The sequence below is a fragment of the Diabrotica undecimpunctata genome, chromosome 2 (assembly GCF_040954645.1).
Source record: "Diabrotica undecimpunctata isolate CICGRU chromosome 2, icDiaUnde3, whole genome shotgun sequence".
NCBI classification, from domain to species: Eukaryota; Metazoa; Arthropoda; class Insecta; order Coleoptera; family Chrysomelidae; genus Diabrotica; species Diabrotica undecimpunctata.
In genome coordinates this window covers 170416494-170437587 of record NC_092804.1, presented here as the reverse complement: position 1 = coordinate 170437587, position 21094 = coordinate 170416494, and the positions used below count along the sequence as shown (strand labels likewise).

General features: G+C 30.8%; 4 protein-coding genes across 9 annotated transcripts in view; 1 reads left to right on the top strand and 3 right to left on the bottom strand.

Annotated features, from left to right (window-relative positions):
* Window positions 1-240: 240 nt before the first annotated feature.
* On the bottom strand, window positions 241-2072 carry LOC140435204 (uncharacterized). Of its 2 annotated transcripts, none has more exons than XM_072523994.1 (2): window positions 1688-2072; window positions 241-971 (listed from the first exon to the last, which is right to left on the bottom strand). In XM_072523994.1, the coding sequence occupies exons 1-2, from the start codon at window positions 1929-1931 to the stop codon at window positions 241-243; spliced, it is 975 nt and encodes a 324-aa protein (XP_072380095.1). In that variant the 5' UTR covers window positions 1932-2072. The 2 variants fall into 2 exon arrangements, 1 of the variants encoding a protein (XP_072380095.1); XR_011950122.1 differs by having other exon boundaries at window positions 243-971; window positions 1811-2072.
* A 76-nt stretch (window positions 2073-2148) lies between these two features.
* On the bottom strand, window positions 2149-4518 carry LOC140435205 (NIF3-like protein 1). Its single transcript, XM_072523995.1, has 3 exons — window positions 4122-4518; window positions 3157-3452; window positions 2149-2500 (listed from the first exon to the last, which is right to left on the bottom strand). The coding sequence occupies exons 1-3, from the start codon at window positions 4472-4474 to the stop codon at window positions 2241-2243; spliced, it is 909 nt and encodes a 302-aa protein (XP_072380096.1). The 5' UTR covers window positions 4475-4518; the 3' UTR covers window positions 2149-2240.
* Window positions 4519-8153: 3635 nt separating this feature from the next.
* LOC140435203 (uncharacterized) lies at window positions 8154-9059 on the bottom strand. The gene is made up of 3 exons (XM_072523993.1): window positions 8808-9059; window positions 8561-8751; window positions 8154-8505 (listed from the first exon to the last, which is right to left on the bottom strand). Exons 1-3 carry the CDS (start codon window positions 8918-8920, stop codon window positions 8363-8365), a joined length of 447 nt encoding a protein of 148 aa, XP_072380094.1. The 5' UTR covers window positions 8921-9059; the 3' UTR covers window positions 8154-8362.
* A 398-nt stretch (window positions 9060-9457) lies between these two features.
* Window positions 9458-21094, top strand: part of LOC140435202 (uncharacterized) — a 35937-nt gene continuing 24300 nt past the window's right edge. For 3 of the 5 annotated variants that reach the window (XM_072523992.1, XM_072523989.1, XM_072523987.1), the window contains exons 1-2: window positions 9458-9821; window positions 10529-10645. In XM_072523992.1, the coding sequence (XP_072380093.1) occupies window positions 9752-9821; window positions 10529-10645 (187 nt within the window). In that variant the 5' untranslated portion in view covers window positions 9458-9751. Of the gene's footprint in view, window positions 9822-10528; window positions 10646-12701; window positions 13135-15867; window positions 20895-21094 lie in introns of those variants that run through there. The other 2 variants (XR_011950121.1, XM_072523990.1) reach the window with 2 other exon arrangements.

Sequence of the window (21094 nt, the reverse complement as noted above, 5' to 3'; positions counted from 1 at the left end):
CTTTTCCGAGAAACAAGAAGATGCCTATACAATTAAGAAGTGAGTATGACATAGGTTACTAGCAATGGCTGAATGAGCAAAAAGAACTTAAGGTTTCAGTCAAGTTTTGCGTTCTCCAGTGTGCAATCTCATATTAAATACTTGAGAAAACTGCTTAAACCAAATTTTTTTTCACTGTACACCCTAAATGTATTTTCAAAATATTTTGTAAGAAAACAGCATAAAATAAATTCCACATGTCTAAGGTTTTTCTCCAGTATGTGTTCTCAAATGAGTTTTCAAATTAGTTTTCCGAGAAAAATGTTTTAAACAAATTTCACACTTATAAGACTTTTCTCCAGTGTGTGTTCTCAAGTGTATTTTCACATTTTTTGCTGAACTAAACTGCTTAAAACAAATTTCACATGTGTAAGGTTTTTCTCCAGTGTGTGTTCTCATGTGTATTTTCAAATTTCCTTCTGAACTTGCCTGCTTAAAACAAATTTCACACATGTAAGGTTTTTCCCCAGTGTGCATTCTAGAATGTGTTTTCAAATGACTTGATTGACTAAACTGCTTAAAACAAATCTCACACTTATAACGTTTTTCTCCAGTGTGCACTGTTAAATGAATTTTCATACGACTTGCAAAAGTAAACTGCTTAAAACAAATGTCACATTTGTAAGGTTTTACCCCAGTGTGTACTCTTAAATGTGTTTTCAAATAAGTTTTAGTAGAAAAATGCTTCAAACAAGTTCCACACTTGTAAGGTGTTTCTACAGTGTGTACCATCATATGTGTTTTTAAACGACTTGCTACACTAAACTGCTTCAAACAAATTTCACACTTGTAAGGTCTTTGTCTAGTCACATCTTTTATATTTTTATTTAATGTTCTTTCTTCAGCATGTCGACTCATATAATTTCCTTCATAAGATGAACATTCAAACAGTGTCTCTTTACTTTCTATTTTGTTTTCATCTTGGAGATAACCTAAAATTCAAACCAACTATAATATATATATTTGAGTATAAAGCAAAATTAATATGTATAAAAACAAAGAAATGCAATAATCAAATAGAACCCTAATAAAATTTAAGACAGCAGTTGCTGTCTTCTATACATGTAATACTCAGCCCTGTTGTCTTTTAATGCATCCCTAAAAACATTCAATATAAGCATATCAATAACAAAAGAACCAATAACATAACATTGTGGTGTAAAGACAGTCCAAAAAGTGTTGCACAAAGAGTTCCACAATGACTGTGAAACATATGAGTCACATTTTTAAACCAGAATTAGAAGAACAACCTACTTCTGGATTTGTGGGCTGTAGCACAATTCAAATAAAGATGTAAACGTACATAAAAAACTTCTTATAACAAAACATCAACTGTTTATAAACTGTTAAAAACTGACATTTTGTGGTGAAACCAGGAAAAAGGAAAGGAATTTAAAAAAAATAATATTGTAACAAAATGTGGACAAGGTCCAAATACTGTAAACTAAATTAATTTGTCTTTTTCGGTGGTTCATATTTCCTTTGTTAACAAAATATCCTTTAGCTTAGTTTTTAATTTGTGATTGTTAGTTTAATTTAATTTGTAATATAATTCTTATATGAAGATCAAAATTATATTAGCTGATAAAAAAGTTATTACTATTTATACTAATTCTAACTAGGGCTTACAGGAATTATCCTTACTAACCGTTTTCAGTTTTTGGGTTTTCTTCAAACGGGTTAAGGTTATTTCCAAGTTGTTTTATTTCAGTATTATTTATGGAAGATTTCTTTAAGTCTAAATAATCATAATAATATGTGTCATGTGTACCTTGCCTATTGGATTCCTTCTGAATTTCACATTTAAAGCCTCCCAGAAGAACATCGTCAAAGTCATTATCCTGTATTTCTACTTTACATGTTTCGTCGCTAATTTCTTGTTTTACTTCCATTTTATTACAAATTACAATTATACCTCCTGTAAAATGTTCGGTGCCCTTTGTTTTGGAGTTCTGGTTTGCGTTTGCATGCACTCAATTTATTAATTTATTTGACTTAAGCAGAGTCAGAGTATCAGTTGCTTTCATCTTCAAATGGCCTGCAATTCTGTACTGATTGGACAAACAGCATATTATGTGTATTACAAGATTTAGTTTGAAAACAAGCTCATTAAAACAGAACATTTTATTTAAAATATCTTTAATCTTTTATTAAAGTATTTAAACATATCTATTTACATAATACATTAGTTTTAGTTATGATTACATTGTTTGCAAACAGTCCCTATCAACCTTTGATATCTTAACTTCAATTCCTTCAATGTCATATTTTTTTTGGAAATACTTAAGAAAACCTCTTTCTGAATCACTGTGATTGCATAAAATTACATTAATTCCTTGTTGAGTAGCTTCGAGTACATCATGATGAAGCATTTCTCCAGTTAAGTACAAGTCAGCTTTGACTCCACTGAGTACTGATGTTCCTGAGCCAGCACAGATAGCTACGCTGTTAATGTAGGAATCTAAAATTAAAAAAAATTGAGTGTAGTAAGTTTTATAATTGACACTTAGAAATACAGAGCAAAAAAAATGATCAACTTACTGTCACATTTAACAAAGCAAGAGAAAAAGGGAAATAAAAAATGAAAATCTAAGATCACTAATGAAATTCAAATATGTGTTGAGAAAAACAAAAAGAGTTAATAGGGCCTATAGGAAAAGTGGTAAAGAAAGCTGCTCAGACCTTTATATGGACACAAAACATGGAATGTTGGGTATGATGAACAAACAAGGAATTGGAAAATCTGTATAGTGAACCTATTCATAATGTCAAATAGTTAGATAAAGGAGCATATGATGAGAATGGATGAGATGTCAAATATGGCCCAACCAAGAAAAGAAGGAAGGGATGATCAAGACAAATATTGTTTGACAACATACAAGAAAATAAACAGAAGTTCAGAAGATATAAAGATGTTCTTGACTGGAAAGAAAAAACAACAAACAGATATGAATGGAGGAGAATAATAATACATCATTTCAGCATGAATTGGTGTATTTGTATTATTCTGCATGACAGACAAGGAGCATGATTAATAATTTTTTTTATTTTTACCCTTGCCAAATCAAGTTAATTAATTTTTCACAATGGAAACAACTGAAATTAACATAAACATACCTAAATCCCTCTTCCTTCCCACACCAACCCTTACGTAAGGAAGTCCTATAAGCTCTTTAACTAACTCTATAGCAGTTTTCAATGATATGGCAGATTGTAACGTGATGTACCTTCCTATGCCGGTTCGTCCAGAAGAATCGTTTGCATTAATATTTATAGGTTTACTATATTCTACTTCAAATGCTGTAGATAACCAATCATTTACACCATTACGCATTGAGTCCCATGAAGTGTGAGGACTAAATACTGCTATGTCATTTTTGATACACTTTATTATAATTCTTTGTTTCCAATGTCTAAAAATACCACAATAAATGTTGAAGCAAATTATACTTATCTACAAATTAACAGAAACAAAAGTTATAAATTAATGAAATTTTTGATTACTGACAACCAAAACTGATTTATCAGCGATGAACACAAAAGCAAACACATAACATTACTTCTATGGATAATGATTGCAAGAAATTCAGTTTAAAATACCTGATTAGAAACAAGTAACTCTTATTAAAAAAATGTCAAAAATGAGTCACAATGCCAAATTATTGTAGAGTTTAGGATATAATTTATGCTTTCTACTGCCTGTAGGCATATTAACTTTATGAACTAACTTAATGGAATATCTACATTCAAATCTATGAAGTCTCAATCAATTAGCATTGAGATCTCTTATAAAATAAAATATTACAAGAAACAGATAGATTATTCACTAGACACCTACTAATAGTGTATAATTGATTTTTTTACTTATTTGCTAAATGACAATGTATTTTATAAAATGAAATCTATTGTTTAACTTTACTTTAACTCAGCCTACTGGTTTGGTACTTTTTGAATGGTAAGAAAAACTTTTATCTATCTCTCAGATTTTGTAAGGTTTATGTGATCTTAATTATTCAAAAAAGTTTCTAAAAATTGTAGATACCTTATTTAAGCATGTCTACATACTGAAACTTAAAACTTACGCATGGTTGACTGATTTGAGGGGTTTAAAAATATTTGGATGGTAGGCTACAATTAATTGACATTTATTTTCAATTGCTTCATCAACCACATCTTCAGTTAAATCTATTGTTAATAATAATGAACGCATTATTTTATTTTCTGAAGGTTCTACCAAAAGACCTACGTTGTCCCAGCCTTCCGCTAAATTTAAAGGAGCAATAGATTTTAAAATCCTTATTGCGTCATTTATTGTTACAGCCATTGCTTCAGATTGGATATATTTTACAAAATAACACTGGTAATTATTATAAGCTTTTAAATTTAATGTTTTGTATCGATTTAATAAACTTAGTTTAGAAAGTAACATAAACATTGAGCTTACATTACAACACACAGCAACAAGATAAACACAGTACATAGCCCTATAATAAGGTAAGTCCCATAGAAAGATTTGGAAGAGTTTCTAGCGCCAAATGCGGACGGGCCGAAACTAATTGCATTTGGCGGCAAATTTAAAATATAGATTCTGAATTTTAGTTTGAAAATTCAAAAAGTACGCTTTTAATGGAAAGTAAATATAGTCATAAAATACTTATTCTATGCCAAAAAATATAGTTATACACTTACGCATTTTTATACATAAATCTATAACATAATATCAGACGGACAGTATTATATTCTAGTACAGGAAAGTTTTTATTTATTATTTTATGACCATATCTGTTTTCCATTACATTAACAAACCGAAGTCCCGAAAACAACAAAATAAAACACATATATCCTGACACTTGTTTATTTGTATAATTTTTTTTTGGTAAAGTATTGGCAACAAATTTCCTCCTCCTCCTCATTCCTTAAACCCTTGTCTGGGTGTGAGTGGAAACACTCAAAATATTGTTAGCTTGCTGTCTCCATTAGCTGCGATCCTGTACCAGATGAACAACTTCATGTAGGGATTTTTACACCAATGTTCATTTAATCTTCCCATCGTGTTGGAAATCTTCCTATTGTTAAACAAATATAGATGCCTCTATATTCAGTAGTACTGGTTTGTTGTTCCATACCTTTTAAAACACTCTTCCTTAAAGGACCACCTGTAGATAATAAAGTGTAAACTTTAGCAGTAATTCAACTACAGAAGCAAAATGTACAAAATAGTATTGAGTTTGTATTTAATAACAAAAGTTTGGTATAATTAGGTGCTGTTCTAACCTGGTGCTTGTAAAAATAAACTCCTAATCCCAGAATGTTTAATAGCCTTTGTCCAACAATTAACTGTTACCCATCCACAAAAAATATTTTTTTTATTTTTTCGATTTGATATACTGTACCATTTTGGTATTGTACCTTCTTCCGTTTTAGCAATGTTTATTAGATACATAAAAATTTATGCATACTGTTTCTATCTCCTATTTCTAAATTTGGAATACAAGAATACAATGTTTTTATAATGCTATCGCTATCTGTATGATACTGCGTGGATTCCAATTGGAATTTTGGAACATTGGAACACATTTTTTTTCGGTGGATATTCAAAATTCTTTAGAAATAAGTTATTGTAAATTTAAATGATTTTAGTGGATTTTGCTACAATCTTTGTTTGTTTCGAAAACATTGTATAGTCACAGCTTCTTTTTTATACTATGGTATAGTATAATCATTATTTGGGTAGATATGTAAATGACGTATACATCATGTGATTGAGATATGCAAAAATTCTGGCACCGTGGCAATAGCACCACACCATAGATAAATAATATATGGCAACAGGGCAATAGCTCTTACATCAACATCATACCTTAGTATAGACAACAACTGTTGTTATCTATACTGTGGTCATACGTCTCTTGCTATGTCATAACATAACCCCACCTAATGTGACTAGTGGCGCCGTCGCCATTACGAACGGCTGGGCCTAAGCAATTCAGTCTCCCCACCTTTCGTACTACACTTACACTACTATTTGTGATATATACTGTGAAGATAACGTTTTTATTTGTCTAGTGTCTAGTCTAGTTACAGTAGTTACTAAACTTAAGTAGTAAAAGCACAGTATATTGCTTATAAAGAATCAGTAGGTTCACTCTGCCGCCAGTCCTTTGTTCTTCATGTTCCATTTTTTTCACGCGCATTACTTCCACGCGCAGATAAATTCCAGTTTTTGATACACTGCTCAATATAATTTTTAATACACTGCTCGAAAATAAATAGGAAAAAAGTGACTTGTGGCGAAATAAAATTTAATTAGATTTTCGGAATAATGAATACTTTCCTAAATTTAGCGTTTTCGACAATTATCAATAGTTTCCCAAAATAATTATTACTGTTTGTCCTTCAAAATGTATTATGTTGAATCCATCAGTTTTGATTAATCGAATATTAATTTTTTGTATTCATTAGAAAATCACACTGTATTCACTGTTACTGGTGAGAAATCTCATAAAACGAAGAGCTAATGAAGAAACTAATTTCTATAGATGAAAAAATAATAATACATTCGAATTATAAATTATATTTTGAAAATTTGAATTTTACAATACCAGTTATAATAAAAATAGGATTATAAAAACACAAGTAGCGAACTATGAATACAAGTTAGAATAAAATATATGTAGTTTCACAATCACAACTTATTAATAACAAAATAATGAAATGAAAAAAGTCATATAGCCTAAAGATCCCACTGTAGGATCACTACGTTCATAACGTAGTTAGTCAAACTCATATTTTTACGTACATTTAAAATTGGAAGAATCTATCTATATAAAAGGCTAGGATGAAAAGTCACACTGTTTATTCAGTAAGGTAACTACGCCACCTAGAAAAGAAATCTGAACTACCAACATCTACCAAAATTAAATGTAATTAATTAAAAGCTGTAAAAACGCTGTTGAGGCAGAAAAAATACACTTTCGACATTGGAGCGTGTGATACGTTAAATGAAAGGGCACTACACAGTATCTTCAATATTAATGAACGTATAGCGACATACGAGATATGATAGGGTACTATGAATAAAAATAGATTTACCATAAGACAAATTTTGATTTTTTGACTTAAAGAAGGCCTCAGGTTCAGTACAAAATAAACAACTGATTGAATCCTAACATGCGACATGGCAAATGAAAGGGGAGGATATAATGAATATATTCAGATAGAAAAAATAAACAAGGCGACTATTAAAAGGGCACTACGCAGTATCTTCAATATTAATGAACGTATAACGACATACGAGATATGATAGGGTACTATGAATAAAAATAGATTTACCATATGACAAATTTTGATTTTTTGACTTAAAGAAGGCCTCAGGTTAGGTACAAAATAAACAACTGATTGAATCCTAACATGCGACATGGCAAATGAAAGGGGAGGATATAACGAATATATTCAGATAGAAAAAATAAACAAGGCGACTATTAAAAGGGCACTACACAGTAAATTCAATATTAATGAACGTATAACGACATACGAGATATGATAGGGTACTATGAATAAAAATAGATTTACCATATGACAAATTTTGATTTTTTGACTTAAAGAAGGCCTCAGGTTAGGTACAAAATAAACAACTGATTGAATCCTAACATGCGACATGGCAAATGAAAGGGGAGGATATAACGAATATATATATATAATAGTCTCCCGTTTTATACCGCTGTCGCGGCTTTGGGAGTATAGCAGGGTAGTCTGCTATATCTAGGGCCTACGGTATACAAGGAAGGTAACATGGCCAGTGCTACGCTTCAACCGTCTATTATTACCCCTGGTTTTACCCAAGGTACTCATTTTTATTCAGGCTGAGTCGACCTGGGGCCTATAGACATTTTTAAAATGTCTAGATGTTCTTGCCGGCTGTGGGATTCGAACCCCGGACCACCTGCTTGCGAGGCAAACATCCTACCGCTTGCGCTACGCCGGCCCACCTAACGAATATATTCAGATAGAAAAAATAAACAAGGCGACTATTAAAAGGGCACTACACAGTAAATTCAATATTAATGAACGTATAACGACATACGAGATATGATAGGGTACTATGAATTAAAATAGATTTACCATATGACAAATTTGCCATTACAGCTTAGTAAGACCCATCTAGATTTTTGAAGTAACTTCATAAAACCAGCACATAAACAATTAAAACGTTAGACTCCAATTTCAAGCATTAAGCTTAGGAAGAGGCTGTATGAAATCTACCCAGACAAATGCTCTATTAGCCAAAATAGATGAATTATTTCTAGAGTTTAGATTTAGACAGTTATCTACCAAATTCATGGCCAAAACTTACAATTTCCCACAAATATCCAACAATTAGTTTTAAAAATATATGCATACCTTCAATTCTATATGTCAATGATTCCGGAGTACTCGCAAATGTTTGTAACTTCTCCACAGGTGTGCCTACAAAATTACAAAAATGAGTTCTCTCATTATTCACCTGAAAGAAAGAACATACCTTGAACTGGAATGTTTAATCTCACAAGATGAATAGATGGTTTTGCGTTTTTTTTCAACCTGCTTTTAAGCATTCCTGCAAAGGCAGGTTCCTCAAAATGTAAACTGCATATTCTAAAGTGATCATAACAATATTGAGCACTGTACATGGCAAGTTTTTCACATTGAACAATTTTCTTCCATTCTGCAAACCTAAAAATACAACACCGATGAGGTCAATTATATTAAATAGAGAATTTAGTTCTTACCGATTTTCATCCTTGGGAAACCTGAAGAAACTCAAGTTCAAGTTGTTATGGTCCCTGGAATTTTTTCTACATACACAGCAATAATAAACACTTGTTTTAGCTGAATCCATCATAATCCGTCGTTTAAAATAATAAAACCACTTAGAAAACTGGAGAAATATCACAGTAATATGTATTAAAAACGAAATAAACTTATAAAACCAACTAAATAACAACAAATAAATGAAATTTATATATAAATTACTGAAAAAACTGTAATTTCTAGTTTCACAGCATAAACACAAACACGTGTTTGGGTAAAATCAATGTTGCCAAATGTAATCAATCAATGGATAGATACTTATGATTAATTATTTGAGAATATATTAAGTCAGTTAGGCAATATGATTTTTCAAACTTTAGAAGTGTGTATAGTGGCTATGTAAAGAATTTTACCATTTATGAAATTTATTTTCCTCTTTTTGAAGAACTTCTATAATAACTATTTTATTATAAATTTGAAATATTCTTTGAAACTGATGGAATATTTTAAATCTTGCAACAGCGGCATTTTTCGCCAAATCTATTGCGCATATCTTCCAGGAGTGGATTCGAAATTGGAACCGTGAAAATGCGAGAGTGAACTTACTGATTCTTTATAAGCAATATACTGTGGTAAAAGCACAGTATATTGTATATTGCTTAAAGAAGCAATATACTGTGGTAAAAGTAAATAAGTACAGCCATAGTATAAAAAAGAAACTTTGTGGTTAAACTATGGTACAGTTAAAGAACATGATACTAGTTGTTATTTATACTTGTTTATACTGTACTTGTACTATAACAGTTTGTTATAAAATCATGATTACAGCATAGTACAGTAGTGTAGAGTATATAACAATACTCAAATATTAACAAGAATAAAATTAATCAAGTATTGTGCGATCATTTTAAATCAATGGAATATGGACATTGCCATTAAAGATATCAAAATAGAGGAGCAGGCTAAAGCTGAACAAGTACCTGGTAGAAATGGTAAGCTTGTCTTTATAGGAACGTATTTGTTCTTTCGTTATGGCCAATAGAATAAAACTATGAGATGGAATAGGGTAAATTTAATTCTATGTAAGAAGTATTAGAGCTGGATGTAATGCAGTGTTGTAGGATGTTCAATGAATGATAAATTATAAGAGAATATAAATTTAGAGTCCTGATTTTGGCGAATGCATTCAGTATCCCAGTCATATAAACCCAAACAAACAACAAACGTGATTTCTTATTTTCATAGCAATATAATATACAATATATATTCACCTTAGATCAGCTTCTAATGTAATTTTAATATGATCATACTTTTTTTGTTAATTATTTCTGTCAGTAGCCATAAATTAAAAGATAATATTTGGCAAAAATCTTTTGTAGTTTATATGTTTGCATTTTTATTTATTGTTTAACAGTTTAATATCACTTCATTTGGTAGCACATCATACTTTAGTTAATGTTAATGTTCATATGAAAGTACTTAAATAATTGTCCAATATTTTAATATCAACAATGTTACAAGGAAATACAAAATACAAGTTATTTGTCTTAAAAATACCTACCTACTACTAATTTTGAGAAGATGTGGATCACTCTCATTACATATAATTAACTTAACAATTGTGGCCATGATGCAAAGTATTATCCAAATATTTTTGTTTTATTTTAATCTTAATTAAAATATTTGTTACCTATGGAAGTTAAAGAAGAAATTAAACAAGAGATTGGGGAATATGAGCAAAGCCAGGCAGATAGCCAATTGTCTACATCAATAACTCTTGAAGACCTTAAGGATGAACCAAAAGATGAGTGCTCAGGTAAGATAAATAATAATCATAATTACTAACAAGTGTGATTTAATTTTCTTTCGTTTAATCAGCAATCTGTGTAATATAATAATGCTTTTCTACAATTTCGATAAATGAATAAAGAAAAATAAAAAGTGATCTCCCTAACTTTGTTTTATAATTCCATTATTGTATCACATTTTAAAGCATCTTTAACTATTAAATTTAATGTAACAAAACATTCTAAATGTCTCCACTTTCTTATTCAAACAATAGCACTTGTTATATTTTTTTTGGCATTGTCTGAGAAAGCAATTGAATATTTCATTCAATGGCAGTTCTTAATAACTTAGTAGCTAAATTTTCTGATGTATGTGAAATTTGTAAAGCACCACACTCTAAAAGTACTGAAGTTAGTTTGAAATCTTCCATTAAGAAATGAGAGCTGTAACTCCTATGTAACTAGTAACATTTCTTGAAGTCCAGCAGTCTGTTGTAATGCAAAATGTCGAACCTTGTTTTAGTAAGGTCTTTATTTTAATCCGGCACTGTTCATATAGAAAGGGAATAGTTGTTTTGGAAATTATGTGTCTGTCTGGTAGGTTATAATTGGGATTTAAGGCAGTGACGAATTCCCTAAAACCCACATCTTCAATTACACTGAACTGTTGCAGGTTGTAAATAAATAAATACATTAGTTTGTTGTCACAAACTCAAACAAAACATCAAAATTATATTATTAGACCAACTTAATAATTATTTCAGTTTTTAGAGTTGCACAGTTTCCTGTACAATTTATTGTGTAAAAATTTCTATTTGTTTTGAGTTTCTCCAGTTTAAATTGTTTCATACATTATATTATACAGGATCAATTCAATTAGAAGTTTTCATTGTTTTATGCTGTATATTCCTGAATATTTAGACCAGGAGGAGTAGGTAAAAGATACTCCAACTTCTAATTTAATAATTTTTTTATTAATGATTACTTTTGGTTGGACTGACAATCGCTGTAAACTTTCTTATTTTTAACATGTTTATTATTATTTTTTTAATTTCATATTAATTTACAATTTGTCTATACATCAATATTTAATCTAGGATGAACTGACAAGCCAATGAATTTTTGACAGCAAATGTCTAATCGCTAATTAAAATTTATAAAATAAAAGAAATGGCACCTCTATTAACACACAATTCATTCAGCTCGTTTATCATAATCTTTTTTCTTTATTTTGAATACCACACATGCATCACAACAACTCAAAAAGAATTGACGAAAACATTTTACAATTTTCTGTTATTTTAAATCTACTGATTATGTTTCATCAATATGAATTATTGAAACAGAAGACCTTTTAATTTCTATAAATATTTTTACGTTGCAAACATAACATAATACAGATGTCCCGTCTCCTCCTGCGGGACAAAATGCACCCACTAAATTCTCACTAAATTTGTAGTGGTTATATTGCCTACCACATTGGGATCACTTATAAGGGGTTGAGAATCGGGGACATAATTTACTGGGCTCGAGATAGGGTAAGCAAAACAAACTGGAACATTTGCGAATGACTACTCATGTTTTGGTTAGAGAACTGAGTCGTGAGAAAGTGAATAAACAGGGGGCTGGAATGGGGTAACTACGAAAAGTGAATTAAAAAGGGTACTTATATGGATTTCCTGGACAAAACAACACAAAAAGGTTCCTAAGCTATTTAAATTTGGATGCCGCTTACAAGAATCTTCCTGCTGGGTGGAAAGATAGGTTTTTCTTTCCTAAAAAATACATCAAAAGGGTTAGTATCTTTTTAAAGGAAATAATAATCTTGGTTTAAGGGGAAACATTACATATTTATTATTATCTCACCGTAAACAGTTACAAATATAGATAATAATAACAAAAACAAGTTACAATGGTTTACAACTCTAGACGTTGGGGACAGTATGAGAATTTAAATTATGGTTGGGCGACATTTTGTAGCAGAAATAAATTTTTACAAATGAAAAATATCTTTTTAAATGGAACTATGCATAGAGGTTAACGTTTTTAAAAGCAAAACAAAACTAATTCAAACTTTATGGTTAGGTATCATGGTACAATGAATACACAAGGTATGATATTGCGCATGACATTTGACAGCTGGCCCAGGAGTGTGACGTAGTCAAGACCGCTCGAACCACCTCGAACCCATTATTACAGTTTAACATACTATCTATTTTGTAATAGCTATTTTGAAATTATGGTCAAAAAATGATCTATTCTTTTTAAAGTTTTGTTTTGGTTATAATTGAATAAAAAATATATTTTCAGTAGCATAAAACCTTTACTTCTCCTAGGGATTCAGGCGAAATATTTATTTTTGTTTTCATACATATACTAATAATATAAGCTTTTTTTTGTATGCAAATCGTTTGAAATTTAAAAATTTTCTGCACAGGAAATACTGTGAATAGGTAAATAGTAGTAGATTTGCGTATTCTGTTTCACTGTCACTCATTTCCCAGCAGTTTTACTGAAATAAAAACAAAATAGATTACAATAAAGAAAAATCTGTTTTACAATAATTCAATATGGTATTTTAGATAAGTTATAATGAAATTTAGTAAAATAAAAAATATACACATTACTATAACCTACCGATTATTATATGCAAAATTTACTTATCAAACAATATAATATGAAAATAAGGCACAAATAAGTTCAAACGCAAAACACAATTAATAAATATCGACTTCAGACGACTTTACACCGGCAAGACAGAAGGCTTGTATAAAAACAAAAGTTCGACGATAATATCGGTTAGGTTATGAGATAATAAATATATTTTAAAGTAACTCAATACTGACTGAGTCATCTATTTTATAGTAGAAAAATAATTTAGATATATGCTTACATATTATGTCTCTTTATACAAATATATACACTTCGCAAGTGAATATTCCACATTATTATAAACCATCTCTGTTAAAAATAGGTGCTTTTAAAAACATTTGGATAAACTGAGTGATGTGCATAGTTATGCAACTAGAAAAAACTCCATTATAATATCTTTCATTTTATAGATTAACGAAGACCCAGAATTCATATGAATATATCAGTTTAAAGCTTTTTAACATGTTACTGCAAAATTGTTGTTATTTTTTTAGACAGCAACCTTAAATGGTTCTTTCATATCGATTTGTTAAGTAAGAAACTAGCCTCAGCCTGCTATGCAATTTGCAATAAGAACTGTTTCGGAAGAAATCCATTTAGCATCTTCCAGAATAAGATATTTTTCTTTGTTAAATCATGTTATCATTATTAAAATATATAATGTTATCATTATTATAAACAAAAGAAGAATATACAACACCATAATAAAAAGTATCACAACATATGGATGCGAAGTGTGGCCCCTAAAAGACAGATCAGAGAATATGCTTAGAGCAACAGAAATGGACTTCTGGCGCCGCTCGGCGGGAATCTCCAGACGCGACAGAATAACAAACGAGAGAGTCCGAGAAATCATGGGGGTTACACATAATATTGTTGATGACATCAAAACGACACAACTCAGATGGTACGGACACGTAAGGAGAATGCCGGAGAATAGAATACCAAGACAAATTCTTGAATGGCAACCAAGAGGTAGGCGAAGACCAGGAAGGCCTAGAAGAAGTTGGAGAGAAGGAGTTGATAAAGAAATCAGAGAAAGAGAACTGGAAGACGATCTATGGAACGATAGAATGAGATGGAGATTGGAAATCGGAAGACGTCGAAGAACGTTGTAAACCGAAATTATATATATCATTATTATAAACAATACCAAGATAATTTTATGTTTGAATATTATAAAAGATGTCATTTAAAATGTTGTGCAATATTGTGTGACCTCACTACACTACAATATTCGATAGCCAGCTAGCTCATCCAATAGATAGCTTATTACAATTTCTTAACTTGTCATGAAAGCAATTATTGATGAAAAATGTCTATTTTTACTTTAAAAAAATTTAACTAAAAAAGTAGATGATTTCACTGAATGTTATATCTCCTTTAATAGTTCTGGGGTTGGAACTGGACTCAAAACTCACTGCAAAACAAACAAATGCATCTCACAAGCTGCAATAATGGTCTGGAATGACCAAGGACAACAAAATGAGGATGTAAGCTGGGCACTGGATTATGAAATCTTCAAAGCTTGGCTTTTTAAAAAACTCAAGCTTTTGCTTGGAACCATGTGGACATCTATAAAACTGTTTGAAACGCCGTCTTACAAATCCCTCAGGTGAAACACAGCCCGAACCACAACAGTGATTCTCTTATTAAGGTGCCTTCTCCATTACTGAAGGTTGGCTATAACTACAGCAAATTGTTCTCTATCTTGAGCTGTTCTTAGTATCGAATGTGTGTCCATGCCTGTAAAGTCTTTTATATTCTTCAACCAGGAGCATTTTCTTCTTCCTGGACCTCTTCTTTCTTCCACTTTTCCTTCCATTATAAGTCATCACAACAGTCATTACTCACACAAAAACTGACACTACATTTGAGTGTAATTCGCATTTTTACAAACAAAATTTGCCGGTTCCTTCAGGCCACCCACGCCACTTCTCTCTTTAATATCTTCCAACCTCCAACTTTAACTACACATTGAACTGCTACTATCACTTTATACTATATTTCCATGACAAAAAAGGAAAAACGAAAAACAATAACGAATTTGAAGCTAAATCCGGACTAAGCAATCAAGTGACCACTTCATTGTTTGTACAGTGACATCATATCTCTGCCCAACTCAATAAAAACTAAGCATAAACCGAAATATTTCTATTTATTTGAAGCGTAAAAGATCCTAAAGCGGCATCTCGATCAAAAGAATACCGAAGAAATACGCATTTGTGATATAGAAACAAACTTTAAAATGTGTTTATTATCAACACCAGCGATGCAAAATGATTAAAAATACTTTTTCGGCGTTTTAACATATACGATAGGAAATAGAAATACATTGAAAATATTCTTCGGCGTTTCAATATATACAGGGTGATTTTTAATTCATACGAAAGAATATACAAATGCTACAAATTTATGATAAAAAACACTTTAATAAGTAGAAAAAATGTTGTATAAACTTGTGCAAAAAGTGTTTATTGCACTCGGTCTGATAGCCCCTTTGAACAATTTCATGTGGCATAAAATAAACACATTTTTTGAGAATCCTACCTGTCATATAAACAACCATAAAATTTTTATAGCTTGGTTTTTATTTTAGGTTTTCCCAAGAAGAACAGAATGGAAATAACATTGCCTAAACTTCCTTATAGTAAACAGCATCAAGATGAAATTTGTTTAAAATCAAAAGAAACAGAAATATACACCAGGGAAAAACCTTATCGATGTGAAATTTGTTTTAAGTCATTTTCTGTAAACGGTAACTTGAAACAACATATGAGAACGCATACTGGAGAAAAACCTTATCAATGTGGATGTTGTTTGAAGTCGTTTTCCTACTCAAATAATTTAAAAGAACACATGATAACCCACTCCACAGAAAGACCGTATCAATGTGAAATTTGTTTAAAGTCGTTTTCCCAAAAAAGTTATTTAAAAATACATGCCAGAAACCACACTGGAGAACAACTTTATAAATGTGAAATTTGTTCGAAGTCGTTTTTACAATCAAATAATTTGAAAGGACATATGATAACTCACTCTGCAGAAAAACCGTATCGATGTGAAATTTGTTTTAAGTCGTTTTTTCGAAAAGTTGGTTTAAAAGAACATACGAAAACGCATACTGGAGAAAAACCGTATCAATGTGAAATTTGTTTGAAGCCGTTTTCATATTCAAATAATTTAAAAAATCACATGATAACACACTCTACAGAAAAACCTTATAAATGTGAAATATGTCTGAGGTCGTTTTCCTATCCAAATAATTTAAAAGATCACAAGTTAACACACTCTGTGGAAAAACCGTATCGATGTGAAATTTGTTTAAAGTCGTTTTCCCAAAATCGTTATTTAAAAATACATGCCAGAAACCACACTGGAGAAAAACTTCATAAGTGTGAAATTTGTTCGAGGTCGTTTTTTCGAAAGGCAGATTTAAAAGCACATACGAAATCGCATACTGGAGAAAAACCTTATCAATGTGAAATTTGTTTGAAGTCGTTTTCCTATTCAGATAATTTAAAAAATCACACGATAACGCACTCTGTAGAAAAACCGTATCAATGTGAAATTTGTTTAAAGTCGTTTTCCCAAAATCGTTATTTAAAAGTACATGCCAGAAACCACACTGGAGAACAACCTCTAAAAATTTGAAATTTGTTCGAAGTCCTTTTCCCATTCAAATAATCTGGAACGACATGATAACACATTCTGTAGAAAAATCGTAAGAGGCATAGATGAAATTTCACATGAACAAATACAACTTGGCGAAGAAGAGGAAAACTTTGGAGGTGGACGATTTATTTATTTAGCATATGGCTACATACACAGTTAAGTTTTGGGCATAAACACAGATAATAATACTTTATAAACAGTTAATAAAAATAATTAATTGTTGATAAACATACAAACAGTAAATAAATATAAACATTTAGTTGACATATAAATTCACTTGACCCTTTGGTCGCAACTATGAAATCGGACATATTACCACTGTAGGATCTGATCGGATATTCCTCCACCAGATGTTTAATCGTCTATCTTACAGCTCCGCAATCGCAATTTGGGGAGAAGTATTTTTTCCCACGTCAAAAGCGAATCGGACCACCTTCACAATTTGTTCTTAATCTGTTCAGTTGTAGCGATAAGACTACCAAAGAGAATTGAAATACTATTATAAAAATAATACCTCAATTAACTATGGGAGCTTATCGTCTATGCTTCGCCTAGCTCAGTATCTCAAGTGTGAATTCGTCTTTTCTTAAACTAGGAATCAAACCTGAACCCTTAGCTGATAGCAAATAAAACAATTACTTAAATAATCATATTTATTAATAAACTAAAATATCAGAAACAGCTCGTATTAGAGACACATCAATAAGGGTTTAATTTCCTTGCCATTTTACAAAATTACAATGAAACAAATAGCAGATGGCAAGGATAAAATAAAACATAATTATTATTACTTAGTATTCTTTGTTAAGATTCCTATATGCATATAACTGCAAACGTGGTTTCGAAAGAAGTGAGGTTACGAATATTGAGAATGCTGTCAGAATTATAGAATATAGATTACAATGTAAGTACTCACCTCAAGAGAATTCTGCAGACCATAAAAGGAAGCTTATAATAATTTTTGCCTTCTTTTATAAATTTCAAAAACAGGCAAAAAATTATATTCCCACTACGTTAGGAAAGTTGATTGACAGAAAGTAGGGAGACTAAACTGAAGTTTACACAGATGAAATAGGACGTAAGCCTATGATGGAATTAGCTTTTCTCTCAACATAGAACAGAATATTTAGTCTACCGGACAGAAAGAGAGAAGGCAAATATTTATTCTACCGGAAAGAAAGAGAAAGAAAAGAAAGATAGAGGGCGCCAACTATTTTTGAAGAGTAAAAACGAATCTAAAGGCAGGAATTAATAAAGAAATTAAAATAAAATAATTATTTAAATATAAATTAATAAAGATGTGACGTTCACAACGTTACAATATCCCATGTGAGCATTGTAGTCCTTCAATAATTGCGGATAAAATATTTTTGTATAAGACCTATCCTTCAGCTTACGATTTACGGTAGAATTATTTGCAGAACTATGAAAATTACTAAGGAAGTATATATCTTTTCTGTCTTTCCACTTCAACGAAACAATATTTTCCTTGTTGCTTCTCCAATCGAATCCACCTCTCACCATTTCCTTATCGGAGATGAAGTCATTAGGTAATCCTTTTCTATCCTTATGCACATTACCACAGGCATATATGTTGGCTTTCTTCAATTCATGCGTAAGTGGTAAGAAGGTAAAGTAATTATCAAAATAAATTTTTGAGTAACTTCCAGTAAGGTATCTAGACATATCAACGACAACACGCTGTTCCAGATTTGTCTCTGCGATATTACCAACTTTTCCGGTATATATGTCAAATTGTGATATATATCCAGATTCATCAGCTCTAACCCACACCTTATAACTACGTTTTATGGGCTTCTGAGGCATATATTGACAAATTGATGATCGTCCTTTGAATGGTATCATGCATTCACCTATACTTTGAATTTGTGTAGGTGCATAGTATTGACGAAAAGTCTCTGATAATTTATTCAAAAGTAGTCGGATTTTGAATAGTTTATCATATCCAGGTCCTCCTTTTTTAGTTTTGTCCTATTGTCAACTTAAGATAATCTGCCCAAAATTTCCCAAAATCTCTTTCGGGGCATTTTACTGGAAATGTACATGTCCCGTACTTCGTCATTTGAAAACCAATAATCTTTTATAGATGGCAATTTCTTTATCCCCATTAGTATATTTATGCCTAGAAACACTTTTAATTCATTTTTAGTTGTTGGAGAAAAATTGGTTGCCCCACTCGTTACCTTCTTCTTGTACTACCTCAAAAATGTGTAACAAAACATTTTTCTTTTTACCGGTAACTCCAATTGAAATAAAAAATACAATCGATCAACTAAAAAATAAGCCTAGTACTGGTATTGATAACATATCTGTAAAAATAATAAAACTGATAAGTGATCATATATCGATTCCTTTAACCCATTTAGTTAATCTCTCAATAACAACCAGCCAATTTCCATCCATATTTAAAATGGCAAAAGTTATTCCAATCTTCAAAAAGAATGACCCTCATGATATTTCAAATTATAGACCAGTATCTGTCCTTAGCATAATTTCAAAAGTAATAGAGAAGGTTGTATACAACAGAATGTTAAATTTTATAGAAGAATACAATTTATTAACTCCAACCCAACACGGCTTTAGATCAAAAAAGTCAACACTCACGGCTGCATGCAGCTTGTTTGAGCGTATTTATGATGAATTAGATAGTAGAAACCACGTGGCAGGACTATTTTTTGATCTATCACGTGCTTTTGACTGCTTAGATATAACATTTATTCGCAATAAATTATATAACGTTGGTTTTAGAGGGATATTTCTAGAATGGATAATAAATTTCTTAAGTGACAGGAAGAGTGTTGTTAAGATGAAAGAATCAAGCTCAGAACCATACACGACAAATAAAGGAGTACCACAGGGATCCGTGCTGGGACCATTATTATTCCTAATTTTTATTAATGACCTACCAGATCACATAAGGGCACTTATAATATCAATGTTTGCTGATGATACCTCGTTAATAGTCTCTGCACGTACACTAGAGGAATTAAAAATGACAATGAAGACTGTTGTTGACTGCTTTATACGCTGGTGTAATACCAACAGACTAATATTAAACATTGACAAGACGCAAATTATTTATTTTCATTCATACAACTCATCTAAATATGACTATATCTTAACCATCCACGATAGAAACAATATGTTATCTTCCACTCACTCTACAAAGTTTTTGGGTGTATTCATTGATTGTAATCTCAAATGGTCAGAGCAAGTGAATTCAGTGAACATGAAATTGAATAAAGCTTTTTATGCTATATCTAGAATTAAAAACACACTACCCATCTCGGCATTAATGAACGTTTATTATAGCCTTGCTTACAGCCACATGTGCTACAATGTAATTTTGTGGGGGAACTCAGTAGATAGTAACAAAGTGTTCATTAACCAAAAAAAAATTATCCGTAAAATTTTTAATTTGGATTATCAACAGTCTTGTAAACCAGTTTTTATTAAACATCAAATTTTAACTTTCTACTGCCTATATATCTATAAATGTTTACTTTATGTCAAAGAGGAAATCAATACATTTCCAGTAAATTCAGACAATCACTACTACAATACAAGAAGTGCTGAATCTTTACGAGTTCCTAAACACAGAACATCCAAATTTCAAAATTGCTTCAGATATATGGGACTGACCTTATACAATCATTTGCCAAAAACTGTGAAAGAAATACCACTTATCTCTAAATTTAAAAAAAATGTTAAAGATTTACTCTTAAGAAAAGCATATTATTCTATAAATGAATATCTTGAGGACAAACTGCAATAGCTTCATATTTTACTTGTAAAAATGTTATTTTATATATTTTATGTTTTGTCAATTTCTTTTACACTGTGAATATTGTATTATACACACTAATGTTTTTTATACCAAATTCTGTAGTGACGTATCCTATACATTTATTTTGAATGTCTTAAAGGATCAATAAAGATGACTATGACTATGACTATGACACTTAATTTTTGTGTAGTATATAAATTAGTTTGGAAAACAATTTCATCCAATAAATCTTCTGAAAATAAACAAAAATATTTGATATGAACAGCATCATCTGGTATGTTTACCAGTCCTGAAAAATTAGTAAATTCAACAGTTGGTTAATGTGGTTGAAATTTCATTTTGA